The sequence below is a fragment of the Anomaloglossus baeobatrachus genome, chromosome 2 (assembly GCF_048569485.1).
Source record: "Anomaloglossus baeobatrachus isolate aAnoBae1 chromosome 2, aAnoBae1.hap1, whole genome shotgun sequence".
In the NCBI taxonomy this organism is placed as follows: Eukaryota; Metazoa; Chordata; class Amphibia; order Anura; family Aromobatidae; genus Anomaloglossus; species Anomaloglossus baeobatrachus.
The window spans coordinates 739,865,802-739,889,751 of record NC_134354.1 but is presented as its reverse complement, the minus strand read 5'-3'; the positions used below and the strand labels follow the sequence as shown (position 1 = coordinate 739,889,751).

General features: G+C 48.1%; 1 protein-coding gene across 1 annotated transcript in view; it reads right to left on the bottom strand.

Annotated features, from left to right (window-relative positions):
- The window catches only part of DDX10 (DEAD-box helicase 10), a 349,483-nt gene that overhangs the window by 262,897 nt on the left and 62,636 nt on the right, over window positions 1–23,950 (bottom strand). The window contains exon 8 of the mRNA XM_075337422.1: window positions 12,999–13,161. Within this exon, the coding sequence (XP_075193537.1) occupies window positions 12,999–13,161 (163 nt within the window). The remainder of the gene's footprint in view (window positions 1–12,998; window positions 13,162–23,950) is intronic.

Here is a 23,950-nt window from a genome sequence, read left to right as displayed (position 1 = left end):
TCGGGCGGTGGAGAAGTTCTGAAGAAACGAGTTGGAGGACGAGAGCTGAACTCTATCCTGTACCCGTGAGACAGAATGTCTCTCACCCAACGGTCTTTGACCTGTGACAGCCAAATGTCGCCAAAGCGGGAGAGCCTGCCACCGACCGAGGATGCGGAGAGAGGAGACTGAAAGTCATGAGGAAGCCGTCTTGGTAACGGTTCTTCCGGCTGGCTTTTTTGGGCGTGATTGAGTCCGCCAAGAATCTGAGCTCCTCTGATCCTTTTGAGTCCTTTTGGATGAGTAGAATTGGGACCTGCCTGAGCCTCGAAAGGACCGAAAACCAGACTGTCCCCTCCTCTGTTGGGGTTTGTTTTGTCTGGGTTGCGGTAAGGCTGAATCCTTACCCTTGGAGTGTTTAATGATTTCATCCAAACGCTCACCAAACAATCGGTCACGAGAAAAAGGCAAACTGGTTAAGCACTTCTTGGAAGAAGAATCTGCCTTCCATTCTCTCAACCACAGGGCTCTGCGTAAAACCACGGAGTTGGCTGACGCCACCGCCGTATGGCTCGTAGAGTCTAGGACAGCATTAATCGCGTAAGACGCGAATGCAGACATTTGAGAGGTCAATGGTGCCACCTGCGGAGCAGATGTACGTGTGACCGTGTCGACCTGTGTAAGGCCAGCTGAAATAGCTTGGAGTGCCCATACGGCTGCGAATGCTGGCGCCAACGACGCTCCAATAGCTTCATAGATGGATTTTAACCAGAGCTCCATCTGTCTGTCAGTGGCATCTTTAAGTGCCGCCCCATCTTCCACTGCAACTAGAGATCTGGCTGCAAGCCTGGAGATTGGAGGGTCCACCTTGGGACACTGTGTCCAGCCCTTGACCACGTCAGGGGGAAAAGGATAGCGCGTATCTTTAAGCCGTTTGGAGAAACGCTTATCTGGATAAGCGTGGTGTTTCTGGATTGCGTCTCTAAAGTCAGAGTGGTCCAGAAAAGTGCTTAATTTACGCTTGGGATACCTGAAATGGAATTTCTCCTGCTGTGAAGCTGCCTCCTCCGCAGGAGGAACTTGTGGAGAAATATCTAACATCTTATTGATGGACGCTATAAGAACATTCACTATGGCGTCACCATCCGGGGTATCTAGATTGAGAGCGGCCCCAGTATCAGAATCCTGATCAGTTACATCCGCCTCATCACACAGAGAGTCGTCCCGCTGGGACCCTGACCAGTGTGATGAAGTTGAGGGTCGCTCATAGCGAGCCCGCTTAGGTTGTCTGGGACTGTCGTCCGAGTCAGAGCCGTCACCCTGGGGTGCATGTGACACCCCCGGAGCTAGGAAGTGTTCCAGCTGAGGGGGACCAGGGGGCAATGAACCAACAGTGCCCATGGTCTGAGTTACTGGTCTAGACTGCAATGTTTCAAGAATTTTAGACATAGTCATAGACAATCTGTCAGCAAAAGCTGCAAACTCCGTCCCTGTCACCTGGACAGCATTCACAGGTGGTTCTCCCTGGGTCACCTCTAGCAGAGGCCCCGGCTGAGCAATTGCCACAGGGGCCGAGCACTGCACACAATGGGGGTCAGTGGAACCTGCCGGTAGAGCAGCCCCACATGCGGTACAGGCAGCATATAAAGTCCGTGCCTTGGCACTTTTGCTTTTTGCGGACGACATGCTGTTGTCTCCTTGAGAAATCTAAGGAGGGTATATAGCAGAAAATCACCAGCGACCGTACAGTGTAAAGTATTGCCAGCACAAAATACAAAGTACACTATGGCACAAGTGGGGGAGAGCCCTTGAGGGCTGCTTACCGCCCGCTGAAAAGCGGGTGTGAGGTCGTAGAATCCCTTGTCTGGGTCTCCCAGCCTCCCCTCTGCAGCTCAGCGTGCAGGCAGGAATGGCTGCCGGCGTCCTGTGAAGAGGGGCGGACCGTGGGCGTGCCACAAACAAAAGTGCGGGAAACTGCGTCCCACTGTGCCTAGTGTGAGGGCTGGAGTATGTAAAACAGACTCCAGCTCTTAGCGCTGCTGGTCTGTACAGCGTCCTGCCCTCCTCCTGACTGGCAGGTCTGGGGGCGGGAACGACACGAACTAGGCCACAAAAGCCGGGGACTGTAGTAATCTAGCGCGGCCGTCATATATGCACGGCCAGCGCGGAAGTCCCCGGCGCACCACAAATCTCAGCCGCGACGCAGTAAACACTGACCCCAGCGGCCGGATCGGCCGATCGTACTAAGTCTCCTCACTCAGCAGAGCTGTAGTGAGTAACGGCACAAGCGCAGCAGCGCTGTTTACCCCGGCGCACTAACACACCCAGCAATGCTGCAGTGTGCGTGCGGTAGCACGGGGACACGGAGTACCTTAATGAAGCAGGGTCCTGTCCCTGAGGAAACTCCGCTCCGTATCCAGCAGATCCTCCAGGGGCTGTGGATGGAGCACGGTCTCAGTGCCCGGAGACCGGTCAAGTCCCACTTCACCCAGAGCCCTAATGGGGATGGGGAAGGAATCAGCATGTGGGCTCCAGCCTCCGTACCCGCAATGGGTACCTCAACCTTAACAAACACCGCCGACCGCAAGTGGGGTGAGAAGGGAGCATGCTGGGGGCCCCCGTATGGGCCCTCTTTTCTTCCATCCGACATAGTCAGCAGCTGCTGCTGACTAAACAGTGGAGCTATGCGTGCATGTCTGACCTCCTTCGCACAAAGCATAAAACTGAGGAGCCCGTGATCCCACGCGGGGGTGTATAGCCAGAAGGGGAGGGGCCTTACACTTTTAAGTGTAATACTTTGTGTGGCCTCCGGAGGCAGTAGCTATACACCCAATTGTCTGGGTCTCCCAATTAGGAGCGACAAAGAAATAGGGGAGTGACACTCCCATAAATTCAGTGTATCATTTTCAAGGCCGAAGGTGCCTTCTGTAATAATTAAGTTTCTTTCAATATAATAATGAGCTCAGTGGGTATTGCTGACTCAAGGAGAGAGCATGTTGTCTGTGTGTTCTTTGTCTTATATACATTGATATATATCGGCACTGGTATACAGCATTAATGGGGCACCGTCTCTGGATCCTAAACGAAGACTCCATTAGCAGTCTTGACCCAAAATTCCTCCCTTGACAGTTTGGCGCACTCAACGTGGAGCTCCTTCAAGGACGCATTACCGACCTGCAAATACCGATCGTTTGGATGTCACGGACTGAGACCTCCCTCCGCTCCAACCAGGCTGATCACCTACAACCCTCGGTAAGTGTTACATATTTTGTATTCACTGCCGTTGTGGTTGTTCTTGGAGAGGAGGGAGTGACGGGCTGTGTGTCCTTATCGGTGTTAAAAGGTACCTGATTGTGACTCAGGGGTAGTGCCCGCTGGAGCTCAGAGCGCGATCCCAGCCCTGAGGTGTGGATCGAGTGTCACACGAGATCCAGATGACGGTTGTTAGGGCAGGAAAGACGGTGGTGGCTGGATATAGCTAGTTAGACTGACCCGGTCTGTAATTAAAGACGCGGGGGGGTTCCCGTGGCTGAAGATAGGGATTAGGACATTAATTTTGGTGCAGCTGATCAAGTCCGGAGGGAATACATTTTGTACCCCTCCTCCATATCACGGGATACCCTTATTACTATATAGCTGAGGAGTTGCCAGCTAGTATAGAGGTGTAGCCTTAGGTGCCGGCCGGACTCTAACGCTCACCGCATGGTTATATTAGTGTAATCCAGACACCACCAAGATAGCAAAAATGTTTAGAACGGAGAAGTTACCATCTTTTCAGTTAGCCATTAAAAGCTATCAACCACTGAGGACTCTGTTCTTTTAAACAATTTTTTTATCTCTACTGGCTAACACGGTACAAAGATATATTTTACTTGTATTAGAACGGAGAAGACAAGGTTAAGAAAGCTGAGGATTCACAGAATGGATTTAGTAAGCATTCCTTAGGGAGGGGCACGTGCTGGAGAGTTCAGCTGTGTAACGTGCACCGTGCACCGGAGATTTCCAGAGTAGTATTTGTTGATTGATGCTGAATTGTTTAACAGAATATCGCAGGCATTGCTATCAGAAAGATATATTGAGGTCAAAGAAGAGGATGAGCGAGGAGATGTTGTGTTTTTCTATATGTTACCCGAGTCTGAGGACAGATCTGAGGGTCCTCCGACAGGTTGTTTTTTTGCTGCCCCACAACCTCATCCCCATTCTATTCCCCGTCCCGGAGATATTCACAGATGCTGCAGTCACTAGACAGCATCCCTTAACCCTTTCCACACCCATACACCTTTTCCCTCCCATACCTGCAATGCCGTCTCTCCCCTTACCGGCCAGTCTGCCGTCACTCTCCCCAATTACCAATCCCCTCCCCTTGGATCCCCCTTTTTCCCTTAGGACACAGTGAGCCTTACCCCGAACCTGACGAGGAACAGCCCTCATTTAAATATGTGCCTTTCAACCCCACCCAGTCAGCGGCATTAATCCCCTGCCTGCCAGATCCCAAAATTAACCCTATGCGATTTTATAGGAAGATGCTACAGGTCCATCAGTTATACTCAGCTGCCCGGAAGGACCTTGTTAATCTCACCAAAGTAAAAGCAGGAGACAGTTTTTGGCCCTTAATGGAGCCCCATCTCACAATGCACCCAGGCACTGATGACACTATTTTTTAAAGTGGACAACAGTATTGTGCCGCTTTAAAAAGATGGGCTCAAGATCAATTTGTGTATACAACCGCGCCGGTGCAGCCCCCGCCACAGCCCATGCCCCGACAGGGCCCAAACCCCATATACGTAGCTCCCAATCAACAAAACCAGCAGAGCCAGCAACAGAATTGTTGGCGTTGTAGTCAGTTTGGTCACTATCAAAGAAAGTGTCATGCCCCCAAATCTCAGTGTTTGGCCAGGTACCCTCAAAACCGTAGCCAAAACTTGCAACACATAAATTTACAATAAAGGTGTTCCCTGTAGATTCAGTAATGATCTACCTGAAGCCAGGTGTGCCTTTTCCCAGAATATCATAGTATCCCTTTAAATCAGTCCCAGGAGATTTCCCAAGATACTGCCCACAGTCCGGCTGCACCCAGGAGTCTGCCCCAACCTTCCCTAATGACACAGGGGGGAGCCCCGGACTGCTTGCTTTTGTTGGTGACTTCCAGTCCCAAACTATCAATTTTAATGATGCTCTCGCACTCCTGCAGGGATGTGTGGGAGGGTATACAGTATGCTGCTAGTTATTATAAGTTGTAAAAAAAAAAAAAAAAAAGTAGTTTCAGCAGATTTACAAAGCTGTTTCTGTCTTATGTACTAACCAGTGCTTTTTCCGGCTGGTGGAGTGGATTTTGTTTTATCCTTAGAGTTCAAAATTTCATAGGAGATTATCAATAGTATTCTGCTGCTATTTAAATAATGAAATTAATTTTGCAGGGAAAAGTATATTTTTTAAATTATACAAATTAGTTTTTTTTGTTTTTATGGTTATGTTTTTGTTTTCTATTATTTTTGCATACAAACTGCCAATATTGATTATTTTCCTTTTTTTTGTAGATATAGAATATCTATGAACCCTGTTGTAAGGTTTCAAAATTTCCCAGTAGAGTATAAGTTATATTTATTTGTTGGTTAATCTTATTGTTTACTGTTATAGATCTATATATTTTGCCAAAGTAGTATATAAAAAGGGAGGAAGTAGATATCTATTGCACTTTTCCAGCAGCAGATATATTGGATAGGCTTTAAAGCAGGCTTTAAAGCTGGCCTTTCTTTTGCAACAGTTATGTCATGTTTATTGGATTATTATGAATGTAGGAATATATGTCTGTTATAGGAATGATCTAATCTATATTTCTTTTAGTTTTTGTTTTTATAGATGAAACCAGATGGTGGTCGATTCTGCACTGGATATGTCACAGTTTACACAACATGAGGTAGTCTAAATTTAGGCCACTCTCTCCCCTCCTATCGGTACGAAAGGAAGTGACGTAAGTGCCTCTCTAGATGGGTGGAGCAGAGGTAGGTAAGATAGTCAAAATGTATGGAGGATGTAGATCTTTCCTGTTGTCAAATAAGCTAGGTACGCCGAAAAGAAAGTCTAGATTTGAGTTGATGGAATCGGATGGAGATCCCTGCACAGGTGCAGCTGACCAAGAAGCAGAGAACGGGCCTAGAGTTGAGGAGTCCTTTACCATGCATAGAGACCATGCCTCGGTGACATTTGTCACGTCAGTGACTTCTGTCACTCCTTGTGTTCTTAAATCCCTACAGGAACAAGCGAATCAACAAGGAGTGGAGTGCGAGACGCAGGGAGCCGGCTGACTGAGGAAGGTCTGTGGATGAAGGGCGGTAAGCTTTCTCTGCCATGAGATCTCTTCTTAATGATGGCCCAAGTAACATGGACTAACATCTGTGAAAGTTGGATATCAGTGTGAGCTTTGGTGACGCCAGGGTTCAGTACCCAGGTAGATAAACTCACCCAGTCTTGTGAAGCACGTTTTTAAAACAATGAGGAAAAACTGTAAAGAGTCCGTAGAAACACCCTGCACCTGCTCTACCCATTCTTAGAGACTGCAAACTGATTATAGATGTATATCATGAGCACGTTGTATGCAAGTCTGTGCGTGTTGTGTAGATTTCTTTCCAGGTCTGGTCAGAGGCATTCCAGTGCAGAAAACGACGTCATTGCTGAAAGTCCACATAATGCAAGTGGTATGTAAAAAAAAAAAAAAAAACAAACAAACTGATAAGTTGTAAATTAATGCGTGTTGTATTTCTCTTTAGTGTGTGTTGTGTTTCTCTTTAGTAATAAACAGGTTCCAATGTAAAATGTTTTTCTTTGGTCTAGCGCAAACCATGTATAATTTTTATATGATTGACTAATTAGAGAAATAAACAAGTGTATTTTCTAATTCCAGATCTTAAATCAGAGTTAGTAGTATATGGTTTTCGGTCAGGAGACTGATTAATCCTAAAAGGACACAGAAATTTCGATAAAGCTCAACGGCAGGACAGCATAGATTCACGCCCCGCATTGCAGAAGGGTCGATCCACCGAAGCTGCACTGAGCGTCCTGCTTATATTTATCCTTTACAAAAAACCTGTACAGTCCCAAACCATCATTGCCGAAACAGTTAGAAGAGAGGACTTAGAGAACCTTGAGACATGGGAAAGTCCAACTACAAAGGGTGAGGACTCGCCTAGGGGTCCTTGGTCTCAAACCGATGAAGAAATCCCATTCCCCTCTCCACCCATGCCTCAACGTTCAGTCAGGCAGGATTTCCCAACAGATCTTTCTTCCTCTTTTCCTAAGGGAACACAGTACCCTTAGTATTTAGAAATGGCAGAAGTAAGTCAAGGGGGGACTGTTAAGGGTACGAATTGAGTAATCTAAACTACTTAATTCAGCCATTTCATAGACCCAAAAATGTGGTTTGGTTAATGTAATCTAACCATTTACAAATGCTTTTGTCTCCTACTAACTCATATGAATATATTCAGTGATTTTCTTTAATATAAAATGCCAGCTATGGATTCTCTCATCTCGGGAAAAGTTTTGGAAGAGTTTATTCCATCATGCTGATGTCTTTCCGGTTTAGTCTGCTGAGCACTGGCAGTGACACGCGAGTTGACGTCACATCTCAAAAACCAATGGACCCGACACAACCGAAGCAGAAAGCGGACGCTATTCAACCCATTATTCCAGAAGAAGGTTTTTCCAAGTCTGTGCCACAAACTGTATACATGAAGCCTCATCATGTTTTGTTGTTTTTTTATCAAGAGCAGATTATCCAGGTTCACAAAGTGGCCCTAAGTGGACTATCACTGACTAAGCATCCTCCTTTTTGTTTCATATCCGGAAAGAAGAACCATGGACAATTTCCAAATGTCCTTTTGTTTTTTTTTTGTTTTTTTTAATTATGTGCTAGTTTTTAAATAAGGTCTAGAGTCAATTTTTCTTAATCAGGATAATGTGCCCTAATGAGAGTAATAACGCCATTTCTAATAGCCCCTATAAATCATAAAGTTATGTTTAATAAATAAAAATAAGTACTTAAGGGGGGAGCTAAAGCCTGTAGTGTTAAATTAAACAACCGATTTCATGAAAAGCCCGCATATATAGATATAGATATAATTAAAGTCCCAAGGGCAATAGGTTACAAATAAGTCCCAAATAATAAAATATATCTAAATGGGGAAAATTTTTAAATTTAAGGTTAATAATATTCACAGATATTTTATTAAAGGGCGGACTGTGGAGGTGGCACTGAGCTATAGTTTGTTTGTTTAAACGTAATAAGAATATGTGTGTATATAACTAAATCAAAATCTAGATGTAGATGCAAAATTATCTGTCTGTCTGTCTATGTAGCCATTGCACAGACCTATAGTATAATTTAAAGTTGTATAGTCATGAAGGGGTTAACCAAAGATAATGAAGCCAAAATGTGAAGCTACAAACTCTTATCAGTAGTGTCCACATAGAAAGAATGTTTTAATGAACATCTGCTGGGAGAAATAGGGGAGTGACACTCCCATAAATTCAGTATCATTTTCAAGGCCGAAGGTGCCTTCTGTAATAATTAAGTTTCTTTCAATATAATAATGAGCTCAGTGGGTATTGCTGACTCAAGGAGAGAGCATGTTGTCTGTGTGTTCTTTGTCTTATATACATTGATATATATCGGCACTGGTATACAGCATTAATGGGGCACCGTCTCTGGATCCTAAACGAAGACTCCATTAGCAGTCTTGACCCAAAATTCCTCCCGTGACATTTTCACTGTACCATTTTTGCGCAGATGCTACGCTTTGATCGCCTGTTATTGCATTTTGAGCAAAATTTGTGCCGACCAAAAAAACGTAATTTTGCGGTTTGGAATTTTTTTGCCGCTACACAGTTTACTGAACAGATTAATTGATTTTATATTTTGATAGCTCGGGCATTTCTGAACACGATGATACCAAATGTGTGAATATTTTTTCTTTTTTTAACCCTTTAATTTTCAATGGGGCAAAAGGGGGGTGATTTGAACTTGGGTTTTTTGTTGTTTTTTTTAAATTTTTTAAAAACTTTTTTTTATTTTTATTTTACTAGTCACCCTAGGGGGCTATATGGATCAACAATCCAACCGCTCTGCCCTATCTGCTGATCAAAGCTACACAGCTGTAAACAGCAGATATGCTCATTTTCTGCTTCACTTGGCTCCGGGCAGAGTTAAACTGAAAGTAGTTCATGTGCGGTACAGGAGTCATCACATGACCCTGTGCTATCATGACAACCACCGGAAGTCACGTGATCACGTCACGTGACTTCCGGTATCGTCCGGTAAGTAAATGTTTACCGCAGATTCCGTTTTAATGGCGCTGTCACATATTGACAGCGCCATATAAGGGGTTAAACGGCACGGGCAGATAACGATTCTGCTCATGCCTGGCAGGCACACATCTCAGCTGTGAAAATCAGCTGAGATGTGCGTCGATCGCTGCATGCTGCCAGGAACAGACCACGGGCAGTAACACACTGACCGCTAGGACGTAATATTACAGCCCACGGTCGTTAAGGGGTTAAAGGCCAAAATTGTCGTCCTGTTCTACCGAACTGTGAAGGTCCCAGCAGTCAGACCCCAACTGATCTATAAGTTATGACCTCTCCGATGGATAGGTAATGACTATACTTACAGCCACTAGAGGGCAACTGATCCAGTCAGCCCAGGCTAAAGAATGTAATGCACTGACAGAATGCAATTTATATACTGCAGAAAATAAACTTATGGGGGAGCTCCAACTCCTCTTTTAGTTGCTTTTTTGTCATTTATCAGTGTAGGGACTTGCAAACATGAGGATCCTTGACATTAGATTGCAAGCTTATGTGTTTTGGCCAAGATACAAACCGATACCTCATATATATTTGATATACAGTGCAGACAAAAAGTTTGGACACACCTTCTCATCTCTAGAACAACTATTAAGAGGAGACTTTGTGCAGCAGGCCTTCATGGTAAAATAGCTGCTAGGAAACCACTGCTAAGGACAGGCAACAAGCAGAAGAGACTTGTTTGGGCTAAAGAACACAAGGAATGGACATTAGACCAGTGGAAGTCTGTGCTTTGGTCTGATGAGTCCTAATTTGAGATCTTTGGATCCAACCACCGTGTCTTTGTAGAAAAGGTGAACGGATGGATTCTACATGGCTGGTTACCACCGTGAAGCATGGAGGAGGAGGTGTGACGGTGTGGGGGTGCTTTGCTGGTGACACTGTTGGGGATTTATTAAAAATTGAAGGCATACAGAACCAGCATGCCTACCACAGCATCTTGCAGCGGCGTGCTATTCCATCCGGTTTGCATTTAGTTGGACCATCATTTATTTTTCAACAGGACAATGACCCCAAACACACCTCCAGGCTGTGTAAGGGCTATCTGCTAAGGAGGAGAGTGATGGGATGCTACGCCAGATGACCTGGCCTCCACAGTCACCAGACCTGAACCCAATCGAGATGGTTTGGGGTGAGCTGGACCGCAGAGTGAAGGCAAAAGGGCCAACAAGTGCTAAGCATCTCTGGGAACTCCTTCAAGACTGTTGGAAAACCATTTCCGGTGACTACCTCTTGAAGCTCATGGAGAATGCCAAGAGTGTGCAAAGCAGTAATCAAAGCAAAAGGCAGCTACTTTGAAGAACCTAGAACATAAGACATATTTTCAGTTGTTTCACACTTTTTCAAGTATTTCATTCCACATGTGATAATTCATAGTTTTGATGCCTTCAATGTGAATTTACAATTTTCAGAGTCCTGAAAATAAAGAAAACTCTTTGAATGAGAAAGTGTGTCCAAACTTTTGGTCTGTACTGTATATTTTTTGCACACTTTTATACAGGATGGAGCCAGGCCTCTTAATACAGGCCGTGTATACTGGAGCCCCTGTATGCTGCACTTAGGAAGTGTCTCGGCAACCCGCCTGATCGAATAGTATGGGCGTCACTAATAGGCTGCTAGCCGGACACCGTGCACATACACGTGTGAACAGCGCCCTATGCATGCCACTAGTGTGCAATGTTATCATCTAGCATCACCCCCTCCATGTTTGGTAGCGTGTGAGTGATTGCTTTACCTTGCACCTGTGATGCCTCCATCATTAGTGAAGGGTTTGGCTGCTCTCTGTCAGTGCAGATTTCTTGGCCTGGGCTCACTGCATCAGTTGCCCTCTTGTTGCTTTACATATATTGAAGTTATGGGGAGCTCTAACTTCTCTTTTTGTTGCTTTTTTTTGCCATAGGTAATAACTAGTGAAGAACGAGCGTGCTCGGCACTGCTCAGCACCCGATCAATCATTGGGGTGCTCGCAGAGATCAGCCGAGTATCTCAGGTGCTTGGATGTGTCATCTGTGAAACATCAGCCACAATGCACAGGCTCGCTTCACTGCATGATGTGCTCAGTCACGCAAGGGACAGCCAGTCACTGTCTCTGAACGGCTCTCACTGGGGTTAAAGCAACATTTTCAGATGTAATGTGTCAAACGAAAAAAATACAGCCCGCTTCCCCCCCAAAAATGCTCCGTTTATGGCTGTCTGTATGTGGACAGTGAGCCGAACTGCCCAATCATTGACTTCCATTATACTCGGGGTGAGCGTTTTCAGAGCTTCTGACCTGATCAACTCGAGGACCGAGCATTTTAGTGCTCGCCCATCTCTAGTGAAAACTTATCTTCAATGGACAACCCCCAAATTCATGTCTAAAAGGAGGAGCAGTGCGCATGCTCGACTGTCGCTCCATTCATCCTGTATGAGACTGCAAAGAACAAATGGAGCACGCGCACTGCAAACCATCCAGACATGGGAGGCATAACGGGGCTTTACACATAACGGCATCGCTAACGAGATGTCGTTGGGGTCACGGAATTCGTGACGCACATCCGGCCTCGTTCGCGACGTCGTTGCGTGTGAAACGTACGAACGACCGCTAACGATCAAAATTACTCACCTAATCGTTGATCGTTGACACGTTGTTCTAATCCCAAATATCATTGCTGTTGCAGGACGCAGGTCGTTCGTCGTTCCAGAGGCAGCACACATCGCTACGTGTGACACCCCAGGAACAACACCGTACCTGCGTCCTCCGGCAACGAGGTGGGCATCACTTTCTTTCGGCTGCTCTCCGCCCCTCCGCTTCTATTGGACGCCTGCCAGGTGATGTCGCTGTGACGCCGCACGAATTGCCCCCCTTAGAAAGGATGTGGTTCGCCAGCCACAGCTAGGCAGGTAAGTCCGTGTGACCGGTCCTAGCGATGTTGTGCGCCACAGGCAGCGATTTGCCCGTGACGCACAACCGACGGGGTCGGGTGCTTTCACCAGCAATATTGCTAGCGATGGCGCTGTGTGTAAAGCCCGCTATCGGTGCACTATTCTAGTGGGGGAGTTCAAGGGAAGAAGTTCAGCAGCCATACCCCACACCCACACCAAATTATCAAGAAGCTGTGGATAGGCAATATCTTATTTTTACCAAAAATATGTCGGGTCATACGTTTGGTTTTGCGTCGTCTTTGGACATAAAAGCTAACATCAAAGCTTAGAAAACCCTTTGATCGGCTGTTTTGAAGTATCTGCATGTGACCCCTACAACCTCTCCCCATTGCGGCAGCTGACATGTGCAGATTATTTCGGTGTTGTCCCATTGTAGTGAATAGGACAACGCTGTGATACTTTGCATTACGGATATGAGAGGTATGACGCAAGGACAAGCCATCCTGCAAACATCTGAGGGATTGCTAAAAAAAGACTACCTCTTGGTGACCAGACATATTAATCTTAGTTAGGACAATAACTTTTTAGAACAATTATCTCCAACCCGTCCCTTCCAAGCTGCGGCAAAATTACATTATCGAGACTACCCTGCAACGTCAAGGCATGCTGGGAATTGTAGTCTTGCAAGAGCTAGAAAGATAAAGTTTAGAGAAAGAATATCTGAGCCGATATTCTCCATATCTTATACAGAGTATTACGTCCATAATCGCTCCTATCGCTGTGACGTTACATACCGAGCCCCCGGGCCGCAATGTCTGTGGCAAAAAGCACGGCTGCCTCTTTTCTCACAAAGTCGTTATAGACTTCCATCCTCTTCATCTGCTGCTGTTTTCCGTGCAGAGCCAATATGGAAATACCAGGACGTAACCTGCAGAAGGCTCGGAACAGGTACTGCACCTAAACATCAGGAAAAGAAAGGACTTTAATGGCCACATACTGATATTTTTGTGGAAGTTCATTTGCTTTCTAAATGCAAAATTAAAGGGGTTGTCCACTACTTTACTCACAGCAGGATAAAGCAGTGGTGACCTGCTCAGGCCAAGAAAAACTAATGCACTAACAGGGTGCAGCAAAACCCCCAATAGATGGAGGCATCACAGGTGCAAGAGGAGCAAATCACTCACACAACTCCAGAATATGGAGGGTACTTGCATATTGGAGACTCCGTCCCTATATAGTGCACACTAGAACCAGGCAGCCCGCCTGATCGAATAGTATGGGCATGTGTCACGGGGTCCTTCTCCCATATCACACAATCAACAGAGCGAGAGATGGCGGTACAATCCAACGAGCATTTATTCCAAGCAAAGCAAATGGTCCATAACATAATCCACAAAATAAGAGGGTAAAATTATCCAGTAGTGGCATAAATGTCCCCGTCTCTCTGAGAAGTCCCAGCTTCTCCCAGAGGATCAATCCTTCTTGCTTCAAGTTCTCAAACAGACTGCCCAATTCTTCAGGCAAGCAGAGAGTTTAGGTGGATCTCACTCCCCCCTCCCCCGACTTAGGAACAAAAGGCTGGCAGGGATGGCATTAAACCTGCAAATGGGACAATGTACACACAAGGAACACAGAATGAACAGTGAACCACGCCCAAACATTAACCCACACAAAATGGTACACAATCCACAATATTCCACCATCACAACCGTGTAATAGGCTGCTGACTAGGTTACTATGTACCTGTAAGTGTGAACAGAGCCCTATGCAAGCCACTAGTGCACAATTTTACCATCCAGCAATCGCCCCCTCCATATTCTGGAGTTGTGTGAGTGATTTGCTCCTCTAGCACCCGAATATCTCCATCTATTGGGGGTTTCGCTGCATCCTGTCAGTGCATTAGTTTTTCTTGGCCTGAGCAGTTCACCACTGCCTTATCCTGCTGTGAGTACTCTAACTTGTGGAGGATATTTAGTGCTCTTTTTGCTATTTTTCTTGTTCACTACTTTTACATTGATGGCATATCCTTAGGATAGGTCATCAATGTCTGATCAACCGGGGTCAGACATCCGGTACCCCCGCCGACCAGCTATTCTGCGCCCTGGCATGCAGCTGGAAATGCTCAGTTCTGAATCTACTCTGTCTTGTGATAGTGTTGAGGTGAGATTACAATGGATCTCTTAAGGTCTGACTGCCATGTAAAAATTATATAGAATGTGGTGTGTGCACATGAGATAGATAATAATTGAATAGACCAATTATGACTCTCTCACGACTGACGCCAACTGCTCTTTATTTCCAAACCAAAGCTTATTATAGTATAGGTGTATACTAGATTATAGTCCAATCAAGTATTGCAGGTAGGGGCTCAGGACGTATAGGAATTTGCATAGTCTCTGCTGGATTGGGCAGTCCAAACTTTAGGAATTCTCCTTTGTTCATCAACTTGGGTGTAGACAGGATGTGGCCGCCATCTTTAGGTTACATGTGCTTATATATATTGTATTAAGGAAAAAACACTGAATATGCAGTATGTGTGTGTATATATACAGTCATATGAAAAAAGTTTGGGCATCCCTATTAATGTTGGCCTTTTTTCTTTAGAACAATTTGGGTTTTTGCAACAGCTATTTTAGTTTCATATATCTAATAACTGATGGACTCAGTAATATTTCTGGATTGAAATGAGGTTTATTGTACTAACAGAAAATGTGCAATCCGCATTTAACCCCTTCACGACCATGGACGGAAAGATCCGTCCTTGTGCCCTGGGCCTTAACGACCAAGGACGGATCTTTCAGTCATGGCGGAATCGCGGCACCGGAGCCTCCGGTGACTGCAATATGTTAACATAAACCGCAGATTCGGGGAGGAGGGGACCTGTTCCTGACCTTAGGAGGGGTGGTGCCTCCTCCCCGGACCTACGGAGGCTGTGATTGGCTGACGAACGCCGCTCAACCAATCACAGCCACTGTAATGTTCCAGCCATTTAAAATGACTGAAACATTGAAATCCAGCCCTGGCCAGTGCAGCTGTAGCACTGGCCATTGGCTGGAGCTGGGTGACCTCACTGGATCACCCTCCCCCAGCTCCAGTAGCTCTGATTGAAGAGATCGGCCTTGTGACCGATTTCTCCAATCACAGTGGACCTGTTGCCGGTGACCGCCCCCATCAGCACACAGTGCAATAGCAGGGCGACAAGCTCCGGTCCCATGCTATTATGAGACCGGAGCATGGGACCCGGAAGTTGCCGCGCTGCCATTGCACTGTATGAAACCGGCGAAAAGCGTCCCGATCCGCCGACGCTGCCCTCCGCGATCTGCCACCTGTCTCCCCGATCTCCTGCCCGCACCCTCACCCCCACACCTCCCGATCCGCTGCCGCCGCCGCCCTCCATCTGCCACAGTGCCACCGCTCCCCCCAATCTGCTGCCCGGCCCCTCACCCCTCGTGATCGTTGCCCGCCTCCTCACCTCCGTGATGTGCTGCACGATCCCTGTCCTCCATCTGTCATAGTGCCACCGCTCCCTCCGATCTGCTGCCCGGCCCCTCTTCCTCGTGATCGGTGCCCGCCCCCTCCCCTCCGTGATGTGCTGCTCGCCCCCTCCCCTCCGTGATGTGCTGCACGCTCCCCCCACCTCTCACCCCCGTGGTCAGCTACCCGCCCCCTCCCCTGTCACCGCCGTGATGTGTGCTCCCACACCTGTCACCGCCATGATGTGTCCTCCCTCCCCTGTCACCCCCGTGATGTGTCCTCCCTCCCCTGTCACCCCCGTGATGTGCGCTCCCTCCCCTGTCACCGCCGTGATGTGCGCTCCCTCCCCTGTCACCGCCGTGATGTGCGCTCCCTCCCCTGTCACCGCCGTGATGTGCGCTCCCTCCCCTGTCACCGCCGTGATGTGCGCTCCCTCCCCTGTCACCGCCGTGATGTGCGCTCCCTCCCCTGTCACCGCCGTGATGTGCGCTCCCTCCCCTGTCACCCCCGTGATGTGTGCTCCCTCACCTGTCACCCCCGTGATCTGTGCTCCCTCACCTGTCACCCCCGTGATCTGCTGTCCGCTCTCCCTCCACCTCTCACCCCCGTGATCTGCGCTCTGCTCACCTGTCTCCCCCGTGATCTGCGCTCTCTCACCCCCGTGATCTGTGCTCCCTCACCTGTCACCCCGTGATCTGTGCTCCCTCACCTGTCACCCCCGTGATCTGTGCTCCCTCACCTGTCACCCCCGTGATCTGTGCTCCCTCACCTGTCACCCCCGTGATCTGTGCTCCCTCACCTGTCACCCCCGTGATCTGTGCTCCCTCACCTGTCACCCCCGTGATCTGTGCTCCCTCACCTGTCACCCCCGTGATCTGCTGTCCGCTCTCCCTCACCTCTCACCCCCGTGATCTGTGCTCTGCTCACCTGTCTCCTCCGTGATCTGTGCTCTGCTCACCTGTCTCCTCCGTGATCTGCGCTGCGCTCCCTCCCCCACCTCTCACCCTCCCCGATCTGCTGCCTCCTTCATCTCCTGTGATCCAGCAGGCCTAGATCCATCCTGTAGGGTATCTATCCCCAATCTCACCTCCCACTCCCCTTCCCACCCATCCCCCCAACCCCCCTCCCCCCATCCTCTGCCGCTCCTGCATCCACTGCGCCCTCTCCCATCCGCCCCCACCCTATCCCAGCCACCGTCTCACAATCACAGATGCTCCCTTTATATGCCTCTGCCCCCCCATCTGCTGCCGCCCCATCTGCCGCCCCCCCCCCCCCCCATATCTGCCGCTGGCTTTTTTTTTCTATGCCATGGGGGTCTAGTTTCCAAAATGGGGTCACATGTGGGGGAGCTCCACTGTTTCGGCACCTCAGGGGGTCTCCAAACGCAACATGGAATACGCCAATTATCCCAGACAATTTTGCGTTTGAAACGTCAAATGACGCTCCTTGCCTTCCGAGCCCTGCTGTGCGCCCAAACATTTTATTTCCACCACATATGAGGTGTCTGTGTACTCAGGAGAAATTGCACAATACATTTTATGGTGCAATTTTTCCTGATACCCTTGTGAAAAAAAAAGCTACCTGGTTGAAGTAACAATTTTGTGGTAAAAAAATTTTTTTTTATTTTCACAGCTCAACTCTATTAACTTTTGTGAAGCCCCCAGAGGCTCAAAGTGCTCAATAAACATCTAGATAAATTCCATGAGGGGTCGAGTTTCCAAAATGGGGTCACATGTGGGGGAGCTCCACTGTTTCGGCACCTCAGGGGCTCTCTAAACGCAACATGGTGCGGCTAACGATTCCAGCTAATTTTCTGTTCAAAAAAAGTCAAATAGCGCTCCTTCCCTTCCGAGTCCTGCCGTGCGCCCAAACAGTGGTTTTTCGCCACATATGAGGTATCTGCGTGTTCAGTAGAAATTGCCCAACAAATTTTGGGGGTTCATTTAATCCTGCTACCCTTGTGAATATGCAATATTTGAGGCTAAATTAACATTTTTGTTGCAAAAAGTAAAATGTTCATTTTTTCCTTCCACATTGCTTTAGTTACTGTGAAGCACCTGAAGGGTTAATAACCTTCTTGAATGTGGTTTTGAGTAGCCTGAGGGGTGCCGTTTTTGGAATGGTGTCACTTTTGGGTGTTCTGTGTCATGTAGACCTTTCAAAATCGCTTCAAATGTGATGTGGTCCCTAAAAAAAGTGGCTTTGTAAATTTTGTTGTAAAAATGAGAAATTGCTCATAAACTTTGAACCCCTAACTTCCTTAAATTTTTTTTTTTTTCCCCAAAATTGTTCTGATGTAAAGTAGACAAGTGGGAAATGTTATTTATTAATTATTTTGTGTCATATGTCTCGTTGGTTTTAGAGCATAAAAATTCAAAGTTTGAAAATTACAAAATTTTCAAAATTTTCGCGAAATTTCCGTTTTTTTCACAAAGAAACGCAAAAAATATCGGCCTAAATTTACCACTAACATGAAGCCCAATATGACACGAGAAAACAATCTCAGAATCACCGGGATCCGCTGAAGCGTTCCAGAGTTATAACCTCATAAAGTGACACTGGTCAGAATTGCAAAAAATGGCCTGGTCTTTAGGGTCAAAATAGGCTTGGGGTTGAAGGGGTTAAACAAAATTTGACCGATGCAAAAGTATGGGCACCTCAACATAAAAGTGACATTAATATTTTGTAGATCCTCCTTTTGCAAAAATCACAGCCTCTAGTAGCTTCCTGTAGCTTTTAATGAGTTCCTGGATCCTGGATGAAGGTATATTTGACTATTCCTGTTTACAAAACAATTCCAGTTCAGCTAAGTTTGATGGTCGCCGAGCATGGACAGCACGCTTCAAATCATCCCACAGATGTTCAATGATATTCAGGTCTGGGGACTGGGATGGCCATTCCAGAACATTGTAATTGTTCCTCTGCATGAATGCCTGAGTAGATTTGGAGCGGTGTTTTGGATCATTGTCTTGCTGAAATATCCATCCCCTGCGTAACTTCAACTTCGTCACTGATTCTTGCACATTATTGTCAAGAATCTGCTGATACTGAGTTGAATCCATGCGACCCTCAACTTTAACAAGATTCCCGATGCCGGCATTTGGTCACACAGCCCCAAAGCATGATGGAACCTCCACCAAATTTTACTGTGGGTAGTAAGTGCTTTTCTTGGAATGCCGTGTTTTTTTGCCTCCATGCATAACACCTTTTTGTATGACCAAACAACTCAATCTTTGTTTCATCAGTCCACAGGACCTTCTTCCAAAATGTAACTGGCTTGTCCAAATGTGCTTTTGCATACCTCAGGCGACTCTTTGTGGCGTGCTTGCAGAAACGGCTTCTTTCGCATCACTCTCCCATACAGCTTCTCCTTGTGCAACGTATGCTTTATTGTTGACCGATGCACATTGACACCATCTGCAGCAAGATGATGCTGCAAGTCTTTCGAGATGGTCTTTGGATTGTCCTTGACTGTTCTCACCATTCTTCTACTCTGCCTTTCTGATATTTTTATTGGCCTGCCACTTCTGGGCTTAACAAGAACTATACCTGTGTTCTTCCATTTCCTTACTATGTTCCTTACAGTGGAAACTGACAGTTTAAATCTCTGAGACAACTTTTTGTATCCTTCCCCTGAACAACTATGTTGAATAATCTTTGTTTTCAGATCATTTGAGAGTTGTTTTGAGGAGCCCATGATGCCACTCTTCATAGGAGATTCAAATAGGAGAACAACTTGCAAGTGTCCACCTTAAATACCTTTTCTCATGATTGGATACACCTGCCTATGAAGTTCAAAGCTCAATGAGGTTACAAAACCAATTTAGTGCTTTAGTAAGTCAATAAAAAGTAGTTAGGAGTGTTCAAATCAAGAAATTGATAAGGGTGCCCAAAGTTAGGCACCTGTCAAATTTTGTTTAAATGCGGATTGCACATTTTCTGTTAGTACAATAAACCTCATTTCAATCCAGAAATATTACTGAGTCCATCAGTTATTAGATATATGAAACAAATAGCTGTTGCAAAAAACCAAAATTGTTATAAAGAAAAAAAGAGAATTTTGTTTACTTACCGTAAATTCTTTTTCTTATAGTTCCGACATGGGAGACCCAGACCATGGGTGTATAGCTTCTGCCTCCGGAGGACACACAAAGTACTACACTAAAAGTGTAGCTCCTCCCTCCGAGCATATACACCCCCTGGATGACAAATCTAACCAGTTTAGTGCAAAAGCTGAAGGAGGACATCCACCCATAAGTAGAGATAGAGTAAAACCCGGAATAACCGGAACCTCTGTCTACAACAACAGCCGGTGAAAACACACGGAACAAGAACTGCCAACAGGCAACAGGGAGGGTGCTGGGTCTCCCAAGTCGGAACTATAAGAAAAAGAATTTACGGTAAGTAAACAAAATTCTCTTTTTCTTCATCGTTCCTTATGGGAGACCCAGACCATGGGACGTCTCAAAGCAGTCCCTGGGTGGGAAATAAACAGAAAACTGAGAAGTAGGCAAAACCTAACTTCACAAATGGGCGACAGCCGCCTGAAGGATGCGTCTGCCCAAGCTCGCATCTGCCGAAGCATGAGCATGCACTTGGTAGTGCTTCGAAAAGGTGTGCAGACTAGACCAAGTGGCAGCCTGACAAACCTGCTGAGCCGTAGCCTGGTGCCTGAAAGCCCAGGAGGCACCGACAGCTCTGGTCGAGTGCGCCTTAATCCCTGGCGGTGGAGGCACCTGAGAACATTGGTAGGCATCGGATATGGCCGACCTAATCCAACGAGCTAGGGTCGGTTTAGAAGCCGAGAGACCCTTGCGCTGACCCGTGGTTAGCACAAAAAGAGAGGTGCACCGCCTAAGAGCGGCGGTGCGTGACACATAGATTCGGAGCGCCCGCACCAAATCCAAAGTATGCAACGCTTTCTCAAAGCGATGCACAGGGGCCGGACAAAGGGAAGGCAATGAAATGTCCTGGTTAAGGTGGAAAGGAGACACCACCTTAGGGAGAAAATCCGGAGTCGGACGAAGAACCACCTTGTCTTGGTGAAAAACCAAAAAAGGTGACTCCGAAGAGAGCGCAGCCAAATCAGAGACTCACCTGAGAGAAGTTATGGCCACCAGAAAGACCACTTTCTGTGAAAGTCGAAACAAAGGAACCTCCCCAAGAGGCTCAAAGGGGGGTTTCTGTAAGCCCGTGAGGACCAGATTAAGGTCCCAGGGATCCAAAGGCCGCCGGTAAGGAGGAATGATGTGAGATGCGCCCTGCATGAAGGTGCGCACCTGGGCCAGTCGGGCGATACGCCGCTGGAACAATACAGACAGAGCCGAGACCTGTCCCTTGAGGGATAGTCCTAGCTGCAGACCGGACTGTAGAAAGGACAGGATGGTCGGCAAAGAAAACGGCCAAGGAGCATGGCTGGAAGAGCGACACCAGGACAGGAAAATCCTCCAAGTCCTGTGGTAAATCCTGGCCGAGGAAGACTTCCGAGCCTGAGTCATAGTGGAGATGACCGCGGAAGGAATGCCTGAAGTCGTCAAGATCCAGGACTCAAGAGCCACGCCGTCAATCTGAGAGCCGCAGAATTCTGGCGGAAAAACGGACCTTGAGAGAGAAGGTCTGGGCGGTCCGGGAGATGCCACGGCATTTCTACGGACAGACGGAGCAGGTCTGGGTACCAAGCTCGCCTGGGCCAATCTGGGGCAAGGATTATAACCCGACGGCCCTCCATTCTGATCTTGCGCAGGACTCTGGGCAAGAGAGCTAGAGGGGGAAAACACGTAGGCCAGACGGAACTGGGACCAATCTTGAACCAGCGCGTCCGCTGCGAAGGCCTGAGGATCGTGGGAGCGAGCCACGTAAACCGGGACCTTGTTGTTGTGCCAGGATGCCATTAGATCCACTTCCGGAGTGCCCCATTTGCGGCAGATTGACCGGAACACTGCCGGATGCAGGGCCCACTCGCCGCTGTCCACGGTTTGACGGCTGAGATAATCTGCCTCCCAGTTTTCTACGCCTGGGATGTGGACTGCGGATATGGTGGACTTGGAGTCCTCCGTCCACTGAAGGATGCGTTGAACCTCCAACATCGCCAGGCGGCTGCGAGTCCCGCCCTGGTGATTGATGTAGGCAACAGCTGTCGCGTTGTCCGACTGGACTCGAATGTGCTTGCCCGCCAACAGGTGGTGAAAGGCTACGAGAGCTAGAAGTACAGCCCTGATTTCCAGCACATTGATCGAGAGGGCTGATTCGGACGGAGTCCAAGTGCCCTGTGCTCGGTGGTGGAGAAATACTGCTCCCCAGCCGGAGAGACTGGCGTCCGTGGTGAGGATCACCCAGGACGGAGTTAGGAAGGAGCGTCCCTGAGACAGAGAGAGGGGCCGAAGCCACCACTGAAGAGAGCTCCTGGTCTGTGGCGACAGAGCCACTAGCCTGTGCAAGGAAGAGGTCCGCTTGTCCCAAAAGCGGAGAATGTCCAGCTGCAGAGGACGCAGATGGAACTGGGCAAAGGGAACCGCTTCCATTGACGCCACCATCTGACCCAGCACCTGCATGAGGTGCCTGATGGAATGACGGCGGGCTTCAACAGAGAACGCACCGCCAGATGAAGGGACTGCTGTTTGACTAAGGGCAGCTTCACAAGTGCTGGCAGAGTCTCGAATTGCATCCCTAGGTACGTAAGTTCCTGGGTCGGGGTCAGAGTGGACTTGGGCAGATTGACAAGCCACCCGAATTGAACAAGGGTGGCGAGAAGTGAGCGAGACACTCCGCTGACAGTCTGCACTGGATGAGGCCTTGACTAGAAGGTCGTCCAGGTAGGGGATTACTGCCAACCCCTGGAGATGCAGAACTGCAACCACTGCTGCCATGACCTTGGTGAACACACGAGGGGCCGTGGCTAACCCGAAGGGGAGAGCCACGAATTGGAAATGTTCCTCTCCGATTGCAAAGCGTAGCCAACGCTGGTGTGAAACCGCAATTGGCACATGCAGATAAGCATCTCTGATGTCGATGGATGCTAGAAAATCTCCTTGGGTCATTGAGGCAATGACCGATCGCAGAGATTCCATGCGAAAGTGCCGCACCTGAACATGCTTGTTGAGAAGCTTGAGATCCAGGATGGGCCGGAAGGAACCGTCCTTCTTGGGGACTAGAAAGAGGTTTGAGTAGAAACCTCTGAACCGTTCCCGGGTTGGGAACCGTAACAATTACTCCGTTGGCCTGCAAGGATGCCACGGCCTGTGAGAAGGCGGCGGCTTTGGAGCAGGGGGGAGTGGACATAAAAAATCTGTTTGGCGGGCTGGAAGAAAATTCTATCCTGTAGCCGTGGGAGATGATATCCCACACCCACTGATTGGAGACGTGTTGAAACCACACGTCGCCAAAGTGGGAGAGCCTGCCACCGACCAAGGACGTTGCTGGCGCAGCCAGATAGTCAAGAGGAGGCTGCCTTAGTGGCAGCGGCTCCTCCGTTCTTCTGAGGACGCGGCTTCGCGCGCCAGCTGGGTTTTCGATCCTTGGCTGAGTTAGTGGACGAGGCTGAGGGCTTAGAGGATGACCAGTTAGAGGAACGAAAGGAACGAAACCTCGACTGGTTCCTGCCCTGGACAGGCTTCCTGGTCTTAGTTTGTGGCAAGGAAGTACTCTTCCCGCCAGTAGCTTCCTTAATAATTTCATCCAGTTGTTCACCGAACAGCCGGGACCCAGCAAAGGGGAGGCCCGGGCAAGATACTTCTTGGAAGAAGCGTCTGCTTTCCACTCTCGAAGCCACAAGATCCTGCGGATCGCGAGGGAATTAGCGGAAGCCACCGCCGTGCGGTGAGAAGCCTCCAGAATGGCAGACATGGCATAGGATGAAAAAGCCGAAGCCTGGGAAGTTAAGGCAACCATCTCGGGAATAGAGTCCCTGGCGAGGGAATGTATTTCCGCCAGAGAAGCAGAGACTGCCTTAAGAGCCCACACTGCTGCAAAGGACGGGGAGAACGAGGCTCCTGCCGCCTCATATACAGATTTGGCCAGAAGGTCAACCTGGCGGTCAGTGGGATCCTTAAGAGAGGTGCCATCGGCCACAGATACGACTGTCCGGGCTGAGATTCTAGACACCGGAGGGTCTACCTTCGGTGAGTGAGCCCACTCCTTGACCACTTCTGGTGGAAAGGGAAAACGGTCATCAGAACTACGCTTTGGGAAGCGTTTGTCAGGACAGGCCCTGGGCTTGGTAACAGTGGCCTGAAAACTGGAGTGGTTAAAAAACATACTCCTTGCTCTCTTAGGT